The 24900-nt window shown below is 43.4% G+C and overlaps 1 protein-coding gene across 1 annotated transcript; it reads left to right on the forward strand.

Moving 5' to 3' along the window:
• Positions 1 to 16691: 16691 nt before the first annotated feature.
• SPATA31F1 (SPATA31 subfamily F member 1) lies at positions 16692 to 22919 on the forward strand. The gene is given in 6 exon segments (XM_059926661.1): positions 16692 to 16835; positions 17413 to 17458; positions 18008 to 18068; positions 19095 to 19201; positions 20603 to 21289; positions 21292 to 22919. Coding segments are annotated over 6 exon segments (2673 nt in total).
• The last annotated feature ends 1981 nt before the right edge of the window (positions 22920 to 24900 follow it).

Here is a 24900-nt window from a genome sequence, read left to right on the forward strand (position 1 = left end):
TACTCTTGATGCTATTTTAGCAGTAGACTGCTGTTACATGTTACTCGATACTTACAAGCCTCCTTGGCAGGGCATGGGAGGCATTCTCTGTTTTTCTGATTCAGCATCAGTTTACTTTTTTTTAAAGACTGGTTTATTATGTTTTGATTCAAATTTGTTATATGTAGATTTTTGTTTTGAGACATGTTTTGGCATTTTTTAAAAATTATGTTATTTATTTATTTATTTATGGCTGCATTGAGTCTTCATTGCTGTGCGCAGGCTTTCTCTAGTTGCAGTGAGTGGGGGCTACTCTTTGTTGTGGTGCATGGGCTTACTGTTGCAGTGGCTTCTCTTGTTGCGGAGCATGGGCTCTAGGCATATGGGCTTCAGTAGTTGTGGTTCACGAGCTCTAGAGCGCAGGCTCAGTAGTTGTGGCACACGGGCTTAGTTGCTCCACAGCATGTGGGATCTTCCCGGACCAGAGATTGAACCTGTGTCCCCTGCATTGGCAGGCAGATTCTTAACCATTGCACCACCAGGGAAGTCCCTCAGCATCAGTTTTAGATAAGCACTGTACCCCCCGGGTCTTACGGTTAGGGCCTTCTTTACGATCCTACCCCACCCTCTGTTGGAAGACCTCTAATGATCTGGGTCCCACACGGGTAGGGTTTTTTTTTTTCCCTTTCTCCAGATGTAGCTGGTCTTCACCAATACAAGATTTGCTACCTGATGACAGAATTTACTGCCCTTCGCCCAGTGGCTTAAGGCTTTGGTTCTATAGGGAAGATAGAGGAGAAGGATCTGGGTAGGGCTTGATGCCTTTCCCTGCAGTGGCTGTCCTTCCTTTCCCACAGGCCTGTATACCACAAGGGAAACTTTCTCAGGACTTGCACGCTGCCCCGATCTTTCTTGTGAACACGTAGTAAGGTCCATGGAGAAGAGCCTGCAAATGAGTGTGAATTGCCCTTGTACTTGTGGCTCCTTTCTGTATTCTCACACTGGCCTATATTTGGCATTTAGTGATTCCTTGAAACTTATAGCTGAATTCTTACTAGCTTGATGGTGTCCAGGGATGGAGTCAGCCCCAAATAAGCAAGTGCATCTGTGCTATATCTTCTTGGAGGCACCTGTCTTTCCTAAGATTAAGATTAGATTGCCCTGGAACATCAGCTCCCTGATAACTTCCAAAAAGTTATGAATTTGCAGATTGTCTTGTGATTTTCTTGTTGTTGTAATAGTGGAAGCAATGCTATTTCCAGCTTCCCTTTGTCCTAAGCAGAATCCAAAAACCCCTGAGAAACTGTTTTATAGTTAAATCTGTTACATGTACTTGAATGCAATTCGTAACTAATACAAGTACCAACTAGCAACATTACTCAAAAATAAATTGTAAATGTAGCAAAGGTGTAAGCATAAAGAAATAAAACCATGAGCACCTAAAGAATTGGGGAGAACTTCTATAACTTCAGAGAGCGAAACCTTTCTAAGTTTTCTTAAAACACAGAAGCCATAAGACAAAATATTAAGGCTAATAAATTTGACTACATAAAATGCAAAATTTTCTGCATGGCAAAAAAATCATCATTAACATCAAATAACAAAAAAATATTTGCAGAGGGCGGAGATCAAGATGGCAGAATAGAAGGACGTGGAGCTCACCTTCTCCCACAAATACACAAAAAATACATCTACACGTGGAACAATTCTCACAGAATACCTACTGAACGTTGGCAGAAGATCTCATACAACCAAAGCTGCAAGAAAGATCACCACGTAACCGGGTAGGACAAAAGGGAAAAAAGGAATTGGTACAAGACCTGCGCCCCTGGGAGGGACCTGTAAAAGGGGAAAGGTTCCCTCACTCTGGGAATCCCCTTCACTGGCTGGGAGATCAACCAGGACAGATAGGGAGCTTCAAAGGCTCAGAGGAGAGTGCAGCAGCTGGCTTGCGGCAGGCAGAACAGAGAGAGACCAGCACAGACAGTCCCAGCCACCTCGCTGCACTCCCCAGCCCGAAACACACGTCTGCTGGTGTGCATTGGGGAGTGGGTGCTGAAACTTGGGCTTCAGCACACGGACCTGGGGAGAGGACTGGGGTTGGCTGCGTGGAGAGGGTCTGAAGGGACTGGAGTGTGGTCCAGGCCACAACCAGGGATGTGCACAGGATGGAGCCCAGGTCCTGCATAGAAGTCGCATTCTTAACATGCATGCAAAGGGAGGGGCAGGGCCCCCGCCCTAGTAGCCTCATTCTCTACATGTTCACAGTGGGCGAGGGTCCACCTCTACGAGCTGTGGGAGCACACAAGCACCAGCAGGCTTCCCACACACAGAGTCGGGGCTGAAATCTGAGCCAATTCCCAGTGGCTGTGCAACTTTTGCAGATTTGCGCCACCGGTGGCTTTGTAAGTGCAGGGGCTGCAGAACATTCAAGAGTTTACTGGTGCTCCCGTGGCTGGAGCAGGTCCAGCATTAGCAGTGGCAGGCTTTGTGGGCCCGCACACACAGAGGCAGGGCTGGGGTCTGGGCTAATTCCTGTAGCTCCCATGGCAGGTCCAGGTGTACAGCTACAAGAGATCTAGGTGCTGGACGTCAGCGGATCTGCACCGGCAGCTTTGTGAGCACAGCGCCTGAGGGACATCCAGGCAGATTGCCAGCATTCAAGGTGGGGCCAAGGACAGTGCCAACAACAGTGTACTTTGTGAGCACACAAAACAAGTGACAGGCGACACCACAGAGTGCACTTCCTAGTGGACAGCTCCTGCAGAGGAATACTCAGTGGCTCCTCTCCCAGTGGGAGTGCTCCAGTCCCACCTACCTCATACTGCAGCTTAGAACCAGATCTGGGGGCTTCTACTCCCACAGCTGGGGAGCAGACCCTGCCCCCGACAGGGATGTGACAACCACAGAGCAAAGAGGAGGCCCCATTCAACGTCTGGTGCAGGCTGTAGTTCACCAAAATACCAGTCACACCCCCTATCAAGGGGATAACAGCCAGCACACACTGAGGAAAGCTGTGGAAGGCATCCATACTAAAAATAGCCCTCACACCAAAAACATTAGACTCATGCAGGCTACACAGGGATATGCCCACATAAAAACAGCCCTTACCACAGTAGATAACTGTTTCTCCTAAATTCATAGAGTCAGAGAAATATAAGTAAAATGAAGAAGCAGAGGAACCACTCCCAATTAAAAGATCAAGAGAATTCCCCTGAAAGAATAAACAATGAAACAAACCTCTCCAGTCTATTAGACCCCGAGTTCAAAAAGGAGGTAATAAAAACACTGAAGGAATTAAGAAAGTCTATCGATAGAAATGCAGATGACTGTAACAAGGAATTAGAAACTACAAAGATGAGCCAATCAAAATTAGCAAACTCACTTGCCGAGATGAAAACCCAGCTAAAGGCAATAAATAGCAAACTAAGTAGTGCAGAAGAACGAGTAAGTGATCTGGAAGACAGATTAATAGAAATCACCCAATCAAAACAACAAATAGAAAGACAATTATTTTTTAAATGAAAGCAATATATGAGACTTAAGGGATGATATACAGCAAGCCAATCTACACATGATAGGGATCCCAGAAGGAGAAGGAAGAGAAAAATGGATCAAAAATATATTTGAAGAAATTATGGCTGAAAACTTCCCAAATCTAAAGAAGGAAACAGATACCCAGGTACAGGAAACACAGAGGGTCCCAAACAAGATGAACCCAAATACACCTACACCAAGATGTATTATAATAAAAATGGCAAAAGTTAAAGAGAGGATTCTAAAGGCAGCAAGAGAAAAGCAAAGTGTTAATCACAAGGGAACCCCCATAAGTCTATTGGCTGATTTCTCTACAGAAACATTTCAGGCCAGAAGGGAGTGGCAAGATATATTCAAAGTCCTGAAAGAGAAAAACCTGCAACCTAGTATACTCTACCCAGTAAGATTATCATTTAGAATAGAAGGAGAGAGAAAGAATTTTTCAGACAAGCAAAAACTAAAAGAATACAGCAATACTAAACCTATCCTAAAAGAAATATTGAAAGGTCTTCTCTAAATAGAAAAGAAGCAAGAATCTATAAGAAAGAGAAAATCACAATAGGAAAAAAAATCACTTAAAAGAAGATGTGGTAATATATACAGTGGAATACTACTCAGCCATAAAATAGAACTAAATAATGCCATTTGCATCAACATGGATGGACCTAGAGATAATCATACTAAGTGAAGTAAGACAGAGAAAGACAAATATGATACGATATCACTCATACATGGAGTCTCATTTTTTAAAAATGATATAAATTATTTCCAAAACAGAAACAGACTCACAGATTTCGAAAACAAACTTATGATTACCAAAGGGGAAATGCTGTGTGTGGGGGGTTGTTAGTTAGGAGCTTGAGATTAACATATACACATTATTATATATAAAATAGATAACCAACAAGGACCTAACTGTATAGCACAGGGAACTCTACTCAATATTCCATAATAACCTATATGGGGAAAGAATCTGAAAAAGAATGAATATATGTATATGTATAGCTGAATCACTATGCTGTACACCTGAAAGTAGCACAACATTGAAAAGCAACTATATGCCAATAAAATTAATTTTTAAAAAAAGACAGTAAATCACTTAAATAAACCAGTGCACAGATTTTTTTTTTAATCAAAAAAATTTTTTGTGGAAGTGATTATAACCATAATGAGCAGCATGAAGATGTAAAAGAGAGCATCAAAATCATAAAATGTTGGGGAGGGGCATAAGAAAATGTAGTTTTCTACATTATTGTAGAAAATGTAGTTTCTACAAGAACTTGTACCAGTTCTTCTCAAACTCTTCCAAAAGACTGAAGAGGAGGGAACACTCCCAAAGTCATTCTATGAAGCCACCATCACCCTGATACGAAAGCCAAACAAAGAAACTACCAAAAAAGAAAATTACAGGCCAATATCTTCGATGAATATAGATGCAAAAATCCTCAACAAAATATTAGCAAACCTAATCCAACAACACTTAAAGAGGATCATACACCATGATGAACTTGGATTCATCCCAGGGTCACAAGGATGGTTCAACATACAAATCAATCAATGTGATACACCATATCAACAGAAGAAAAGACAAAAACCACATGATCATCTCAATAAATGCAGAAAAAGCATTTAATAAAATTTAACATCCATTCCTGATAAAAACTCTTACCAAAGTGGATATAGAGGGAACATATCTCAACATAATAAAAGCTATTGATGACAAACCCACAGCCAACACAATACTCAACAGCGAAAAGCTGAAAGCCTTCCCGCTGAAATCTGGAACAAGACAAGGATGCCCACTCTCATCATTTTTGTTCAACATAGTATTGGAAGTCCTAGCCACAGCAATCAGATAAGAAAAAGAAATAAAAGGTATCCAAATTGGAAGGGAAGAGGTAAAATTGTCATTATATGCAGATGATACACTATTGATACTATGTATAAAATAGATAACTAATGAGAACCTACTGTATAGCACAGGGAACTCTACTCGATGCTCTGTGGTGACCTAAATGAGAAGGAAATACAAAAAAGAGGGGATATATGTATACATATAGCTGATTCACTTTGCTATACAGTATAAACTAACACAATATTGGAAAGCAACTATACTCCAATAAAAATAAATAAAAAATAAAACGATGATACTATATATAGGAAACCCTAAAGACTCCACACAAAAACTACCAGAACTGATAAATAAATTCAGCAAGGTAGCAGGATACAAGATTAAGATACAGAAATCTGTTGCATTTCTTTACACTAACAATGAAATATCAGAAAGGGAAAATAAAAAACAATCCTTTTTAAAATCTCATCAGGGAGTTCCCTGATGGCCTAGTGGTTGGGATTCCAGGCTTTCACTGCCATGGCCCAGGTTCAATCCATGGTCAGAGAACTGAGATCCCACAAGCCACCAAATAAATAAATAAATAAATAAATAATAAAAATAAAATAAAATTGCATCAAAAAAATAAAATACTTAGGAATAAACTTGACCAAGGAGGTGAAAGACTTATATGCTGAGAACTGTTAAACACTGATAAAGGAAACTGAAGATGATTCAAAGAAATGGAAAGATAGCCCATGCTCTTGGATTGGAAGAATTAATATTGTTAAAGTGGCCATACTACCCAAAGCAATCTACAGATTTAATGTGATCCCTATCAAGTTACCCATGACATTTTTCACAGAATTAGAACAAATAATCCTAACATTTATATGGAACCACAAAAGACCCAGAATTGTCAAAGCAATCCTGAGCAAAAAGAACAAATCTGGAGGCATAACCCTCCCAGACTTCAGACAATACTACAAAGCTAGAGTAATCAAAACAGCTTGGTATTGGCACAAAAACAGATATATGGATCAATGGAACAGAACAGAGAGCCCAGAAATAAACCCACACACCTATGGTCAATTAGTCTTCAACAAAGGAGGCAAGAATATACAATAGGGAAAAGATTGTCTCTTCAGCAAGTGGTATTGGGAAAGCTGGACAGCAGCATGTAAATCAATGAAGTTAGAACACTCCCTCACACCATACACAAAAATAAACTCAAAATGGCTTAAAGACTTAAATATAAGACATGACACCATAAAACTTCTAGAAGAGAACATAGGCAAAACATTCTCTGACATAAGGAATGTTTTCTTAAGTCAGTCTCCCAAGGCAAAAGAAATAAAAGCAAAAATAAACAAATGGGACCTAATCAAACTTATAAGCTTTTGCACAGCAAGGAAACCATAAACAAAACAAAAAGACAACCTACAGACTGGGAGAATATGTTTGCTAACAATGCAACTGCCAAGGGCTTAATCTCCAAAATATACAAACAGCCCATACAGCTGAATACCAAAAAAACAAACAACCTATCAAAAAATGGGCAGAAGACTTAAATAGACATTTCTCCAAAGAGGACATACAGATGGCCAGCAGGCACATGCTCAACATCACTAATTATTAGAGAAATGCAAATCAAAACTACAATAAGGTATCATCTCACACCAGTCAGAATTGGCCATCATCAAAAAGTCTACAAATAATAAATGCTGGAGAGGGTGTGTAAGAGGGAACCCTTCCACGCTGTTGGTGGGAATGTAAATTGGTGCAGCCACTATGGAGAACATTACGGGGGTTCCTTAGAAAACTAAAAGTAGAGATACCATATGATCTAGCAATCCCACTCCTGGGCATATATCCGAAAATCTCTTATTCAAAAAGATGCATGCACCCCAATGTTCATAGCAGTACCGTTTACAATAGCCAAGACATGGAAGCAACCTAAATGTCCTTCAACACATGAATGGATAAAGAAGATGTGGTAGTTTTGGAACCAAGATGCAGAGTAGAAGGACGTGCTCTCACTCCCTCTTGTGAGAGCACCAGAATCACAACTAGCTGCTGGATAGTCATCGACAGGAAGACACTGGAACTCACCAAAAAAGATACCCCACATCCAAAGACAAAGGAGAAGCCACAATGAGATGGTAGGAGGGGTGCAATCACAGTAAAATCAAATCCCATAACTGCTGGGTGGGTGACTCACAGACTAGAGAACATTTATACCACAAAAGTCCACCCACTGGAGTGAAGGTTCTGAGCCCCATGTCAGGCTTCCCAACCTGGGGGTCCTGCAACGGGAGGAGGAATTCCTAGAGAATCAGACTTTGAAGGCTACTGGGATTTGATTGCAGGACTTTGACAGAACTGGGGGAAACACAGACTCCACTCTTGGAGGGCACACACAAAGTAGTGTGCGCATCAGGACCCAGGGGAAGGAGCAGTGACCCCAGGGGAGACTGAACCAGACCTACCTGCTAGTGTTGGAGGGTCTCCTGCAGAGGCAGAGGGTGGCTGTGGCTCACCGTGGGGACAAGGACACTGGCAGCAGAAGTTTTGGTAAGTACTCCTTGGTGTGAGCCCTCCCAGAATCCGCCATTAACCCCACCAAAGAGCCCAGGTAGGCTCCAGTGTTGGGTTGCCTCAGGCCAAACAACCAACAGGGAGGTAACCCAGCCCCACCCATCAGAAGTCAAGCGGATTAAAGTTTTACTCTCCGCCCACCAGAGCAACAGTCAGCTCTACCCACCACCAGTCCCTCCCATCAGGAAACTTGCACACGCCTCGTAGATAGCCTCATCCACCAGAGGGCAGACAGCAGAAGCAAGAAGAACTACAATCCTGCAGCCTGTGGAACAAAAACCACATTCACAGAAAGATAGACAAGATGAAATGGCAGAGGGCTATGTACCAGATGAAGGAACAAGAAAAAACCCCAGAAAAACAACTAAATGAAGTGAAGAGAGGCAACCTTCCAGAAAAAGCCTTCAGAATAATGATAGTGAAGATGATCCAGGACCTCAGAAAAAGAATGGAGGCAAAGATCGAGAAGATGCAAGAAATGTTTAATGTTTAACAAAGACCTAGAAGAATTAAAGAACAAACAGAGATGAACAAGACAGTAACTGAAATGAAAAATACACTAGAAGGAATCAATAGCAGAATAACTGAGACAGAAGAACGGATAAGTGACCTGGAAGACAGAATGGTGGAATTTTCACTGCTGTGGGACAGAATAAAGAAAAAAGAATGAAAAGAAATGAAGACAGCCTAAGAGACTTCTGGGACAACATTAAATGCAACAACATTCGCATTATAGGGGTCCCAGAAAGAGAAGAGAGAGAGAAAGGACCAGAGAAAATATTTGAAGAGATTATAGTCGAAAACTTCCCTAACATGGGAAAGGAAATAGCCACCCAAGTCCAGTAAGTGCAGAGAGTCCCATACAGGATAAACCCAAGGAGAAACACGCCAAGACACATAGTAATCAAATTGGCAAAAATCAAAGACAAAGAAAAATTATTGAAAGCAGCAAGGGAAAAACGACAAATAACATACAAGGGAACTCCCATAAGGTAAACAGCTGATTTCTCAGCAGAAACTCTACAAGCCAGAAGGGAGTGGCATGATATACTTAAAGTGATGAAAGGGAAGAACCTACAACAAAGATTACTCCACCCAGCAAGGATCTCATTCAGATTCGATGGAGAAATCAAAAGCCTTAGAGACAAGCAAAAGCTAAGAGAACTCAGCACCACCAAACCAGCTCTACAACAAATGCTAAAGGAACTTCTCTAAGTGGGAAACACAAGAGAAGAAAAGGACCTACAAAAAAACCCCAAAACTATTAAAAAATGGTAATAGGAACATACATATCGATACTTACCTTAAACGTGAATGGATTAAATGCTCCAACCAAAAGACACAGGCTCACTGAATGGATACAAAAACAAGACCCATATATATGCTGTCTACAAGAGACCCACTTCAGACCTAGGGACACATTCAGACTGAAAGTGAGGGGATGGAAAAAGATATTCCATGCAAATGGAAATCAAAAGAAAGCTGGAGTAGCAATACTCATATCACATAAAATAGACTTTAAAATAAAGAACGTTACAAGAGACAAAGAAGGACACTACATAATGATCAAGGGATCAATCCAAGAAGAAGCTATAACAATTATAAATATATATGCACCCAACATAGGAGCACCTCAATACATAAGGCAACTGCTAACAGCCATAAAAGAGGAAATCGACAGTAACACAATAGTAGTGAGGAACTTTAACACCTCACTTATGCCAATGGACAGATCATCCAAAATGAAAATAAATAAGGAAACAGAAGCTTTAAATGACACAATAGCACATAGATTTAATTGATATTTATAGGACATTCCATCCAGAAACAGAAGATTACACTTTCTTCTCAAGTGTGCACGGAACATTCTCCAGGATAGATCACATCTTGGGTCACAAATCAAGCCTCAGTAAATTTAAGAAAATTCAAATCATATCAAGCATCTTTTCTGACCACAATGCTATGAGATTAGAAATCAATTACAGGGAAAAAAACATAAAAAACACAAACACATGGAGGCTAAACAATACGTTACTAAATAACCAAGAGATCACTGAAGAAATCAGAGGAAATCAAAAAATACCTAGAGACAAATGACAATGAAAACACGACGATCCAAAACCTATGGGATGCAGCAAAAGCAGTTCTAAGAGGGAAGTTTATAGCTATACAAGCCTACCTCAAGAAACAAGAAAAATCTCAAATAAACAATCTAAACTTACACCTGAAGGAACTAGAGAAGGAAGAACAAACAAAACCCAAAGTTAGCAGAAGGAAAGAAATCATAAAGATCAGAGCAGAAATAAATGAAATAGAAACAAAGAAAACAATAGCAAAGACAATAAAACTAAAAGCTGGTTCTTTGAGAAGATAAACAAAATTGATAAACCATTAGCCAGACTCATCAAGAAAAAGAAGGAGAGGACTCAAATCAATAAAATTAGAAATGAAAAAGGAGAAGTTACAACAAACACCGCAGAAATACAAAGCATCCTAAGAGACTACTACAAGCAACTCAATGCCAATAAAATGGACAACCTGGAGGAAATGGACAAATTCTTAGAAAGGTATAACCTTCCAAGACTGAACCAGGAAGAAATAGAAAATATGAACAGACCAATCACAAGTAATGAAATTGAAACTGTGATTAAAAATCTTCCAACAAACAAAAGTCCAGGACCAGATGGCTTCACAGGTGAATTCTATCAAACATTTAGAAAAGAGCTAACACCCATCCTTCTCAAACTCTTCCAAAAAATTGTGGAGGAAGGAACACTCCCAAACTCATTCTACGAGGCCACCATCACCCTGATACCAAAACCAGACAAAGGTACTACAAAAAAAGAAAATTACAGACCAATATCACTGATGAAAATAGATGCAAAAATACTCAACAAAATACTAGCAAACAGAATCCAACAACACATTAAAAGGATCATACACCATGATCAAGTGGGATTTATCCCAAGGATGCAAGGATTCTTCAATATATGCAAATCAATCAATGTGATACACCATATTAACAAACTGAAGAATAAAAACAATATGATCATCTCAATAGATGCAGGAAAAGCTTTTGACAAAATTCAACACCCATTTATGATAAAAACTCTCCAGAAAGTGGGCATAGAGGGAACCTACCTCAACGTAATAAAGGCCATATACGACAATCCCACAGCAAACATCATTCTCAATGGTGAAAAACTGAAAGCATTTCCTCTAAGATCAGGAACAAGACAAGGATGTCCACTCTCACCACTCATATTCAAGTTTTAGAAGTCCTAGCCATGGCAATCAGAGAAGAAAAAGAAATAAAAGGAATACAAATTGGAAAAGAAGAAATAAAACTGTCACTGTTTGCAGATGACATGATACTATACATAGAGAATCCTAAAGATGCCACCACAAAACTACTAGAGCTAATCAGTGAATTTGGTAAAGTTGCAGGATACAAAATTAATGCACAGAAATCTCTTGCATTCCTATACACTAATGATGAAAAATCTGAAAGAGAAATTAAGGAAACACTCCCATTTACCACTGCAACAAAACGAATAAAATACCTAGGAATAAACCTACCTAGGGAGACAAAAGACCTGTATGCAGAAAATTATAAGACACTGATGAAAGAAATTAAAGATGATACCAACAGATGGAGAGATATACCGTGTTCTTGGATTGGAAGAATCAATATTGTGAAAATGACTATACTACCCAAAGCAATCTACAGATTCAAATGCAATCCCTATCAAATTACCAATGGCATTTTTTACGGAACTAAAACAAAAAATCTTAAAATTTGTATGGAGACACAAAAGACCCCGAATAGCCAAAGCAGTCCTGACAGAAAAAAACAGAGCTGGAGGAATCAGAGTCCCTGACTTCAGACTATACTATAAAGCTACAGTAATCAAGACAATATGGTACTGGCACAAAAACAGAAACATAGATCAATGGAACAAGATAGAAAGCCCAGAGATAAACCCACGCACCTATGGTCAACTAATCTATGACAAAGGAGGCAAGGATATACAATGGAGAAAAGACAGCCTCTTCAATAAGTGGTGCTGGGAAAACTGGACAGCTACATGTAAAAGAATGAAATTAGAACACTCCCTAACACCATACACAAAAATAAACTCAAAATGGATTAAAGACCTAAATGTAAGACCGGACACTATAAAACTCTTAGAGGAAAACATAGGAAAAACCCTCTTTGACATAAATCACAGCAAGATCTTTTTTGATCCACCTCCCAGAGTAATGGAAATAAAAACAAAAATAAACAAATGGGACCTAATGAAACTTCAAAGCTTTTGCACAGCAAAGGAAACCATAAACAAGACGAAAAGACAACCCTCAGAATGGGAGAAAGTATTTGCAAACGAATCAACAAAGGATTAATCTCCAAAATATATAAACAGCTCATGCAGCTCAATATTAAAAAAACAAACCCAATCCAAAAATGGGCAGAAGACCTAAATAGATATTTCTCCAAAGAAGACACACAGATGGCCAAGAAGCACATGAAAAGCTGCTCAACATCACTAATTATTAGAGAAATGCAAATCAAAACTACAATGAGGGGCTTCCCTGGTGGCGCAGTGGTTGAGAGTCTGCCTGCTGATGCGGGGGACGCGGGTTCGAGCCCTGGTCTGGGAAGATCCCACATGCTGCGGAGCAGCTGGGCCCGTGAGCCACAACTGCTGAGCCTGCGCGTCTGGAGCCTGTGCTCCGCAACAAGAGAGGCCGCGATAATGAGAGGCCCGCGCACCGTGATGAACAGTGGCCCCCACTTGCCGCAACTGGAGAGGGCCCTCGCACAGAAACGAAGACCCAACACAGCCATAAATAAATAAATGAATAAATAAAATTTAAGAAAAAAAAAAAAAAAAAACACTACAATGAGGTATCACCTCACACCAGTTAGAATGGGCATCATCAGAAAATCTACAAACAACAAATGCTGGAGAGGGTGTGGAGAAAAGGGAACCCTCCTGCACTGTTGGTGGGAATGTAAATTGATACAGCCACTATGGAGAACAATATGGAGGTTCCTTAAAAAACTAAAACTAGAATTACCATATGACCCAGCAATCCCACTACTGGGCATATACCCTGAGAAAACCATAATTCAAAAAGACACATGCACCCCAATGTTCATTGCAGCACTATTTACAGTAGCCAGGACATGGAAGCAACCTAAATGCCCATCGACAGACGAATGGATAAAGAAGATGTGGTACATATATACAATGGAATATTACTCAGCCATAAAAAGGAACGAAATTGGGTCATTTGTTGAGATGTGGATGGATCTAGAGACTGTCATACAGAGTGAAGTAAGTCAGAAAGAGAAAAACAAATATCATATATTAACACATATATGTGGAATCTAGAAAAATGGTACAGATGAACCAGTTTGCAGGGCAGAAATTGAGACACAGATGTAGAGAACAAACGTATGGACACCAAGCGGGGAAAGCTGTGGGGGGTGGGGGTGGTGGTGTGATGAATTGGGTGATTGTGATTGACATGTATACACTGATGTGTATAAAATTGATGACTAATAAGAGCCTGTTGTATAAAAAAATAAATAAAATAAAATTCAAAAATTCAAAAACAAGAAGATGTGGTACACACACACACACACACACACACACACACACACACACACAAAATGGAATATTACTCAGCCATTAAAAAAGAGTGAAATAATGCCATTTGCAGCAACATGGTTACACCTAGACATTATCATACGAAGTATGTCAGACAGAGAATGACAAATACCATATGATATCACTTATATCAGCAGCCCCCAGCCTTTTTGGCACCAGGGACCGGTTTTGTGGCAGACAGTGTTTCCACAGCCCAGGGGTGGGGGTGGGGGGGAGGGTTCAGGTGGTAATGCGAGCGATGGGGAGTGATGGGGCGTGACAGGTGAAGCTTCGCTCACTCGCCTGCCACTCACCTCCTTCTGTGCGGCCTGGTTCCTAACAGGCTGGGGGTTGGGGACCCCTGACTTATATGTGAAATCTAAAAAAAAAATGATACAAATGAACTTATTTACAAAACAGAAACAGACTCACAGACATAGAAAATAAACTTGTGGTTACCAAAGGGGAAAAGGGAGGCAGGAATAAACTAGGAGTTTATACAACAACTAGGAGTTGTTGTCTATAAAATAGACAACAAGGTCCTACTGTATAGCACAGGGAACTACATTCAATATCTTGTAATAAACTATAATAGAAAAGAATCTGAAAATATATATATGTAAAATTGAATCACTTTGCTGTATACCAGAAACTACAACACACTGTAAATCAACTATACTTCAATTAAAAAAATATTTGCAATGCATATGCAAAGAGCTAATTTTCATAATATTAAAAAGTAGTTGTAAATCAATAAGTAAAGATCAATAATCTATTGGCAAAAATAGGAACAGATAATTAACAAAAAAGGAAATAAACATACAAAAAGGTGCCTAGCCTACCTTAAAATAAATTTGTAAATATACAAGATACATTTATCACTTCTCAGGTTGACAAGGATAAAAAATGTGACATGTATGGGAAGAGAGGCACCCTTAGGCAGTTTTGGTGAGGGTACAAATCCATACAACTGGTGGGGCAATTAGGCAATATCAACATTTAAAATACTCAAACCTCTTTATCCATCAGTTCAAGTCTTAGGAATTTCTCCTACATATATATTCATACTTGTGTACAATGACATATATATAAGGTTCGTGTCAGCATTATTATTCAGAGCAAAAAAACTGTAATTAACTAAATTTACATATAACTAAATAACTGAATGTGACATTGAAGATAAATTGTGTTGTAGCTCTATCAAAGAAGACTGTACAGCCATCAAAGAAAATTATATACACAAGATATATTCATATTATTAAATAAAACAGGATAAGAAGTGTCTGTAATATGTTTCCATTTGTGAAGAAAAATATATCACTTTATTTATGCCTCCTATGCCAAATCAATTCTGAAAGATAACACAGGGAAGGAAAAGGGCAGACAAGGGTAAGAGACATACTACATACCTTCTTCTGCCTTTCGAATTTTGTACCATGCATATGTGTGCCTACTTTAAAAAAAACAATTACTTTTAGTTATTGAAATAAAATAAATGCCTCCGTCAAAAGACCTCATCCCTGCTCCTCCAACCTTTCCCCTCAATCCAATCCAGTCCACCCACCTGCACCTCTGCTAGAGGTAGATTGCATTTCTTACTGCCAAATGAACTCCATGGCCCATGCATCTGCTGGTAAGTTTCTCTCCTACACACACTCCTTTCACCCACAGCCTGCACTTAAACATTCCACTCCAATGTCACTCTACCCAGGAGCCTTCTCTGACCATCCATCGATGCTTTTTCCCCTCAAGAATGGGATGTTTGTGACCTGGGCCTCACAACTGAATAAATGATTCCATTTGTTCTACATTGCTGGCTCTTACTTTGTGTGGATTAGTCTTCTTTTGGAAACCAGATAGTGAAGTGTCTTGAAAGTAGGAAGGCAACATGACTAAAATATCTTTGTACCCTTGACACTGCCCAGCTTAGGACTGAGCACAGATTGATGGCTCACCATGCCAGATGGGTGGAGGACTGGATGCTGGAGGAAGGACCAAGTAGTAACTTCAGAGATGTTGAGGCCAAGAATTTTTTGGCTGGGAGACCACTTTTACCAGGGAAAGACTCTCAAGGAAATTCAGAAATTTTGAGATATTTGAGTCATATCACGATATCCACAGACAGCCAAGCAGGTAACATAATGTCTAAATCAGTAGTCAAGGTGTAGGAGTGATGTATCCTGGGGCTGGTTGGAAAACACCTGTCATTCCTAAAAGTTAGCAAAATCCAGGTTAAAAAAAAAACAAACTCCTCAGGTAAACAGCATATATCCAGAGTAGATACATGTGATCCTTAGATGGAAGTGGCCACTCATCTCTGTAGGAAGTCATCTTCCTGAGAAAGCGGAAGGCTGTCACATGGGTAGAGGTGCTTTGGAACACAAAACTTTGGATAGTTCTCCAGAAGTGATTCATGTGCCTCCATTGAAGGCAGTGTTTACATTCTCTTCCCACCACACAGAATAGAGGCTTCCCTTCCGCCACATATTTAAATTTAAAGATGTTGCCACCTTGGCCTTTCCCTGCCACATCAGCTATGGTCCCCTTCATGCACCTCTGGTTTCCCATCACCCACTGCCTGTAACATCAAAGTTCTCCGTTCCCAAGCCATACCAGACTCTGCTGTCCCTAAACTCATGTGTGCATCGCACATATATTTCCAGTACAGGTGGAGGAGTTTATAGAGGTTCCTCTGTCCCAGCCACTCTTCCTCAATTTTCAGGGAATGGGTGACCAGACAACTGTTGCGAAGGAAGAGCCGAGCTGTCAGGCTGGTGGAGGGTGTGGAGAATGAAGACAAAGTGGGAGCATAGACACTGCCTGTGAGCGGCACCTTTAGTCCTTACAGACAACCAGACACCCTCATCTACAGAGTGAATCACCAGTGAGCTTCCCTAGACAGGTAAAGGTCTTTGACACCACACCTGCCTTGTGAAACAGGAGGGCTTTGTGATGCAGTCTGGTGGCCTGGTTCTGTCATCTGTGAGGCAGAGGCCACAAGGCATAGCATTGGGAGTCATTAGGCACCAGGACCCTGAATGCCTACATATAGGGATGGTTGGTTTCCTCATGCTAATGAGGTTTAGACCATGCTGAGCCTGACTTCTGTTCTGTGGGATTTGGGGTATCCCTTATATACCTATGACTCCATCTTCAGAATTATCCTAATTATCTGGCAAATGAAAAAGAGTTACCATGGATTAACACTGGAACCTAAAAGGAGCTGCTGCCGGGTAGGGAAACACTATGACCATGGCTGAACTAATCAAGCCTCAGATAAGATACATTCAATTACTCTTTATAGTAATTCTCTTTCTCAGAGCCTAGAAATAATTCTTTGCCAGGCCATCCCTGCAGTGTATTCTAATTGAAAAATCAAGAATCTATCTATCTGACTTGGGTTGAGTCCTAGATAAAATGGAATCTACCTCACTGGATCTCTTCTGACCTCCCAAAATGGGGGATTTTTCTGATTGGTGGATTTAGTAAGCAAAAGTCCTTGGCTGAGAACCACTAACCATTTAATCATTTCCATTATTCCTCCTGTATCACACTAAACCCCCTGAAAATATTGTCCTGGGAAAGGGGACGGGAGGTATGGAATGTGGAGAGCCCTGAAGTAAGCACACAATAAATAGAAAAATGAAATATTCAGGTGAAAGGGTGGAGTACAGGAAGGCAATATAGGAGAGTGTATAACATACAGACAGATATATAAAAAGGGTCTGGGAAATGTATATTTCCTTTGTTTCACTTTAGACATGAAAAAGAAAATCGTGTCCCAGCTTCACACTCTCTTTGATCTTCAAGCGTCACCGAAAAGTCAGACAAAGGGCTGGAGATGCAGCATCAAGAGGTAAAGTCCCAGTCTCTGCTCTGACTCCCCTCCACTGTGGGCGAGATTCCCATGAACCCTGTCCCTCGATGACCCCTGGTGCCAGGAGCCAGGTGCTCTAACCACTGAAGGCTTCAGTTCTCCAAGCTGACAAAATCTGCCAGAAAACTGTTTTGGGTGGGAAATCAGAGTCTGGGAATGTTCCAAAATTCTCTACCTTACCCCTGGGAATGAAGAGTGAGGAAGCAGGGAAGAAGTCCTTAATTGTGTCATTTACTAGTTTTATGTTTACTAGTTTCCACCTCCCTGTGGAAGTCACTTCATCTTTCAGTCTTGTTACCATGAAATGGGCATCTGATGATCCTGCCTCACTCACAGTGTAGTTGTGAAGATCAAATGAGAGCAGGTCCAGGAAAGCACATCATACCTGGTTAAGCGGTACACAGACGTGCCTTGCAGCACTAACTGTTGGAGTTTGCGGTCTCCTCTCAATTCAAAGGCCTTCAGCTTCCTACAGGATGTCCCTGGATCCACTCCTGCTCCATGTAACACTGTCTCCTGGTTTCTCAGCTAGGAGACTTTCCCGGGAAGAAGCTGAGAAGCCGTGGGAGCTGCTCTCTGTCATGAGAAGGTGATCTCTCGCTCTTTGCAGTCTCCCAACTCCCAGCCTGGCCTGTGATCACTCCTCTGCTTGGCCTGGGGCAGGGCTGGGGAGAAGGATAGTGGCTGACAGGCAGCCAGAGAGTGGAGCCTGGAGCACTGGTTGAGAGCGTTGCCAGGGCAGAGGGGGATCAGATATTTCAGGAGAGAGGACTTTCCTAGTTCTGCTCTGTGCTAGGCTCACAGTGGCCCTGGAATTCAGAATTTCACTAGTGCATAGTTCAGAAAAGACTCTACATGGGTTTGCACTCAGCCACAAGACAAGTTTTACAGTCAGGAGGATGGATAATTAAGTGAATAATTGTCATCATTTTCATATTCTCTTTACAGCTACACCCTTTCAAGGGCAGCCCCCTGGACCCTGCTGACATTACCTCCTCTGGTTCTGGCTTCAGGGGGGCCAGTTCCTGGGACAGCCCTCAGACAGGAGCTTGTCATATATTATACCCTTCTTCTCTAGCTCTCTAGAGAATGGGGATGGACTCTCAAGAGATGTTGTGTACACCCTTTAATCCCCAGAACACAGAATTCCCAAAAGGATCTCCTTTTCTACAGTTTAGAAATACTGAATACCAGGCTGCGGCCTAAGCCCCAAAAGAGAATGACTCCAGGTTCTACCTGGTGATGTTCCTGGTGCTGCCCCATCAGCTAACCATTGGCTCCCCCATCTACCTGGTTCCTTCTCCTAGTTCAGCTTCTCAACACAGGTCAGCAGGGAACTCACCCCCCTCCCAGTCTCTCAAGGCCCTGTGCTCCCAGCTGCTGTCTGAGACCTTGCCCAATAAGCCCCAGGCCCTCAGCCCAGCCCACCATAACTTGCCAAATGGCATTTCCCTAGGAAAAAAAAAAAAAAAAGTACATGAGTAAACACCCAGTGGATGCAGGCCTCAGGGTTTACAGGACCAGGGGAGGGCAGGCACAATCTCCAGGCCACACACTTGCAAAGACGCAGATGTCACTCCATCAGTAACAAACAGTGGCCATGTTTCCCTCCCAGCCAGGGCTGGCTTCCTCAGGAGGGGAGCGTGCAGCAGCTCCTGTTTGCAGATTCCTGCTGCCAAACCTGCGATGCCATGGCTCTGGAGATTCAGCAGGTGGTGGTGGGTGAGAACACCCTGATCTCCCCCACTTCAAGGAGGCCGTCGCAGGGCTCCTCTTACCTAGAGATTTTGTCCACGTCTAAAGTGTCTTCTGAGCAGAGTCTGGAGCATCGTTCCCCACACTCCAAAGACCTTTCATTTCCATCTGCAACCCTCACAGTGTCAGCGAAATCCTTAACCCAGTCATCTGCCCAGTCAACTGGTGCAGCTAGCATCTGTGATTACTGGGCTGAACACCTCAAGCTTAGGCAGGGATTTCAAGTACCAGAGGTGCCCAGAGGCCCAGAGACTATATTTTCTTCAAGGTTTGAGGAACCTAAGGTTTCAGTGAACCTGCAGGACATGATGCAGAGCAACCCCAACCTAGTCTATGGGAACCAAGGCCAGCAGCCCTTGAATTCTCAGGTCTCTCTGCTGACCCTGAACCGAGAAATCACAACCCTGACACATGCTACGGCCTTACGTATGGTCACTGTCCTCCCTGCCCACCTGTTGTTCCTCAGCACTGAAGTCCAGAGCCTTCTTGAGGTACATGTAAAAGGACTGATGCACTTCCAGAGGTGGGGACTCCCCAGATGTGTGGAAGAGTCCCTGAGGCAGCTTATACCAGATCCGCCATTATTTTACCACCCTGTACGTAACCAACCAGTTTCTTTCATCCAGAATGATACTTCTCAGTTCTCTATTGAGAAATTTGGGACCGTTTCATACCAGAACTGGGGTTCATGTATGGCCGGCCAGCCCAGCCAGGCCTTCTGGGTTTCTAAATGGTCCATTATGGACCCAGAACAAAGACACTACTACCAACATCTCCCAGACAATATGGCTCTAGCCTTGTTCTCTCCACCCCTTAAAGAATTAAGTGGCCTTTATCTAATGCCTGGGCAACAGGCTAACGACTCACTGCACATAGTGGGCCATGTGCAGCCGAAATATAGCCAGCTATTCTGTGGCCTCCCTTCTCTGCACAGTGAGTCCCGGGTTGACACTTTCTTGGGTTCTCAAGGCCTCTCTGTGAACGGGAGCATGTCCAAGCCCCCCTTGAAGGATCCTTTTCTCTTCAAGGAGCTCTCCTTCCTCCCTCTGATGCCTAAAACTGCACCCCAGTCAGCTCCACCCTCTTCTCCCTCTTCCCCAAATTGGATTGCTCCACCTGAGCACCAACAAGCTCAGATCAATATCCCGTTTCTGACCCTGGATGAGTGTGAAGCCTTGGAGTGGCACCTGCTGCAGAGGCAGCTCCAGCTTCAGTGGGGCTTGCCAGATGTTTTCCAGAGAAATCAGCACACCCAGAGCCCCGTGCAGTATAAGCCCTGTGACAAAGCCCAGTCTGCTGAGACTGTGAAAACTTCCTGGCCAGGGCAGCCCATCTCAGTCCTCACAAGGTAACTACTCTTCTTCCCAGAGCATGCCAGGAGGCTGCTGGAATTCCACCTCCAGAGACAGTTGATTCACCATCGCTGGGGCCTGCCCCAGAAGATCCAGCAGTCCATCCATTTGCTCCTGTCCCCTGCTGACGAGCAGACTCTCTCCTGGAGCAGCACAGCCCTAGACAATGTGAACGTCCCCCAACCTACAGCTCTAGAGGGCACTGGCGCTGGCAACCCACTCCCAGCCGTCAAGGACCCAGTGTCAGTCCCTATGCCGCACTTGTTTGACCAGGCCAAGGCAATACTGCAGAGCCACATCGACTCCAAGTGTGGGCAGATTCACCAGGGCAAGGTTCCTGTCTACGTATGTGGCTCCTGGGAGTGCAGAATTCCTGGGGGCCTGGAAGTGGCTCCCTTTACCTGCACCCCAGAAAGCAAGCCCCTAGAACTACAGGCAGCAAATGATCCAGACAAACAACAGAAAATTACACCCTGGATGCCAACGGCCCTTGACCAGCAGCAGCAAGCCTCATCAGATGCTATCACTGAACATCCTAAGCTGCCCCAAGCCCTGTCCGAGGGAGCCATTGAAAAACTGGAGACAACTTTACGGCACAAGTATCTGGCCTTCTTGTCAGGGATGCCTGCTCTTTATTACGTGGCTCTCTCCAGGGCCATGGCCCCAGCAATAACTTCCCAAGCTATGAAAACAGAGATGGTGCCTGGCCTGTCAAATTTCCAGTAGAACCTCTGACTCAGATGACCTTACCTGAAGAGCAGGGTCTAAGTCCTGGGCCAGGCTTTCAAGATGCCAACGAGACTTGTGCAGACATTGCAGGTGAATTCCAGGCTGAAGTGCAGATGGAAGGAATAATCAAGATGGTGCCTCTAGAAAACCAGACAGAGCCTGCGAAGCCCTACTCACTCGGGAAACCCATCTTGGCCAAACTAAATTTCCATCTGAGAAAGAAGATCCTAGAGATACAACTGGGAATTCCCCTAAAGGCAAAGGAGTCCAGGGAACAAACTGTAGCAATGCCAGAGAACATATGGACACAGGAGTCTCTTGGGAGTCTAAACAACCACGGAAAAACACTGCTCCAGGAACTCCCCATCCCACCAGATATGCCACGTGCCCTGGATCCAGAATGGCTCCACCTCAAACAACAGCTGGCCACTGAGTTAAAGGCAGTGCATCAGAAACAGAAGCAACCCAGTTCCAGGGCAGTACCCCATGATTCTGTCCACTGGGCCTCCAAGATCTCACAACCCAGTGGGGACATGACAGAGACCCAGGTGCTTTGTGTTCAGCTGGAGGCCAGTGTGAACAACCCCAGCCTAGAGGAGCCCCAAAGCCCTGACAAGAGCAAGGACTCAGCCCAAGACCCCACACTGGCAGAAAAGAGAGAGGAGCCAGGCAAACCCAAAATGGCAGGGGACCATGGAGAAGGGGATGCCGGGTTTGCAGTCTCCTCCACAAGAGAAAAGAGCCACTCTGCTGAAGCCCAGAGGCCAGAAGGGATGCTTCTGAACAGGACACCCTGCAGCCCCTGGCGACGGAGACGTCGCTGTCACCCTCATGCTCCCTGTCAGCACAGTCCCCAGCATCGCTCTCGGCTTAAACTCCCAGAGCTACCTCCTGGAGTCCCTGGGGGGAAAGACTCTGAGAAGAATGACCTGCAAGACAGCCAAGCCAAGCTCAATGTCATCCTCAAACCAGCAAGGGTTCCTGAGAATGTCCAGCCTGTGGTGCCCCAGGCGTCATAGGGCCAGCCTTTCCTGGGCCAACTCATTCCAGGTAAGCCATTGCAGGGCCAAACTTTACAAGGTCAGGTTTTGTAGGGGCAGATGATGCCCGGCTATACTCACAAGAGGCCCAGCCTTCCAGAATCTGGCTTGAGAAATAAGATGAAATCTTTTCTACACTGTATTAACCCCAAAACAAAAGGCAAAGGGCATGAGGAATCCATGTCCTCCACATGTGAGAAAGTGGCTAACACAAGAAAAGAACATGTAGCAAAGAGCCTGGCTCCAGCCAAAAGTCCCAAGGGGCGAACTAAGACAGAGAAGACAAGAGGGGACCCAAAGGCCCAATTTCTGCCTACTGAGAAGCAGGTGGGCCTGGCCTTCTTGGATGGGCCCCATTCCCCAGACAGTAAGCTCTGGCACCGCTCCCACTCCCAGCAACTCCACTCTGCCTCAGTCCTGGGCATCCCCCGCCGCTGCCCTCAGCACAGTCCTCGAGTGGCTTGTGCCATCCAACCAGGGAACCCACCTTCACTCTCACCTCTCACCTCGGAGGGAAACACTGGTCTGCTCAAGAAGACCCAGCGCATTCAAAAGACTCTGTAGTCTCCTCAACGTCTGCATCCCTTGAAGAGGACTGCTACTGTCATTTTCATTAATGTACAGGTGGGCAGAGTGCCACCCACAATATATTCTATATCTCTAAGCAGAGAGGTGTCTGTCTGCTCCTTCTCTCTACTGTGGTGTGTTCAGGGAAGGCATAAGGGAGGTAAATGTCCTTCTTATCTAGGGAAGGAGTTTTAACTCACACTTAAGCTGGGTAGCACTCCACACAACAACCCCCCCCTCATTGGACTGTGGAAAGGAACTGGAGCAGAGAAGGAAGGCCCCTGTCTAAGGTACACTGAAGGTAAAGGTCAGGCTTCACTTCTATTGTGGCGTCCTTGGGCCCAGAGGAGCAATGTGGACATGAGGATAGTACTGTCAAGAAGGAGTGGCCAGGAATCCCACAGGCAAAATTCACTGATGACTTCTATATATGTCCACAGTCTGGAGGGGAGTGCCAGTTTTCCAACCTTGAGGAGGTGCTCTGTGTATACCAACAGCATATAGCTAATATGACTAACGTCAAAAGCAAATGGTAGAATCTCCCCTTTCTGCTCCCTGTTGGTTATTGGTTAGATCTTTCTGGAGAACTCACCTAGGAGGCTGCTGTAGCTCTCTTGCCTATATCCCACTTCCACTGCCTAACAGCTGCATGGAATGAATGACACCTGGAATGAAGATCACAGTAGGACATGGAGAGGGGCTTGTCCCCCACCCCCAAGGGTAGGCAGGGACAGAAGCAGAGAGGTAGACCATGTAGATGGGGGTCTGAGTCTCTGAGATAGAAGTTGACATGTTCCTGGGACTTCCCTGGTGGTCCAGTGGGTAAGACTCTGCGCTTCCAATGCAGGGGGCCCAGGTTCCATCCCTGGTCGGGGAAGTAGATCCCGCATGCTGCAAGTAAGAGTCTGCATGCCGCAACTAAGAAGTCCGCATGCCACAACTAAGAAACCCGCATGCTGCCACAAAGATCCCGTGTGCCGCGACTAAGATCCAGCACAGCCAAAATAAATAAATAAATATTTTTTTAAAAAGAAGCTGACATGTTCCTGAAGAAGGCATGATAAGAGAAAAGGCTGGTTTGCTATGTACTCAAAAGAAGTTTAGCCAGGAAGCCAACCCGATACCCAAGTGCTTTTAGAGGATGGAGAGGAACAAACTGAGTTTTAGTCTGTTGTCCATCGTGTGATGAAAAGCAGTGAGTTGAGCCTTATTGTCCAAAGGCAATGCAAATTAATTCAAAATTTCTGAACACTCACCCTCCACCCAACAAATCTGTTCCCAATGTCAGGGATTGTTGTAACTATAAATCCATGTTTTTGCTCAGCCCAAACATGAAGTCAGTCACTGTGTTCTAATCTCGATATATCTCAATTTTGCCCCCTTTTTCCTGTGTTTACTGCCTCTGCTTGTTCGGTTTCTCATCCATAGGTATCTCATTCTTGCCTGAGTAATACAATAGTGTGTTATATCCCCAGGGCTTAGGATAGCAGCTGGTGCAATAATAATACCTTAATAGAACTTGAATCCAAAGTCGGGGCTGGGGAGGCAGACAAATCATTACATTCGTATGATGAGTGCTATGGAATAGGGAATACTGCCACAGGATTACTGGGATACTCAGCTGATGAGGACCCCAGAAGGGTCACAATAAAAAGAACCTTGATTATGCTGTACACCTTAAACTTATACAGTGCCGAATGTCAATTATATCTCAAAACTGGAAGAAAGGGGAATTCCCTGGCGGTCCAGTGGTTAGAACTCCGCACTTGCACTGCAAAGGGCCCAGGTTCAATCCTTGGTCAGGGAACTAAGATCCCACAAGCCGCTCGGCGTGGCCAAAAAAAACTGGAAGAAAAAAACTTAAAAAAAAAAAAAAACCTTGAGAAGTGTCTTATATTCAATTAAAATATTTGCTTACTTACTATATGCAAGGTACTACAGTAAACACAACAAAGACACAGGACTTACACACCATAGA

Source organism: Balaenoptera ricei, chromosome 6, assembly GCF_028023285.1.
Source record: "Balaenoptera ricei isolate mBalRic1 chromosome 6, mBalRic1.hap2, whole genome shotgun sequence".
NCBI lineage: Eukaryota > Metazoa > Chordata > Mammalia > Artiodactyla > Balaenopteridae > Balaenoptera > Balaenoptera ricei.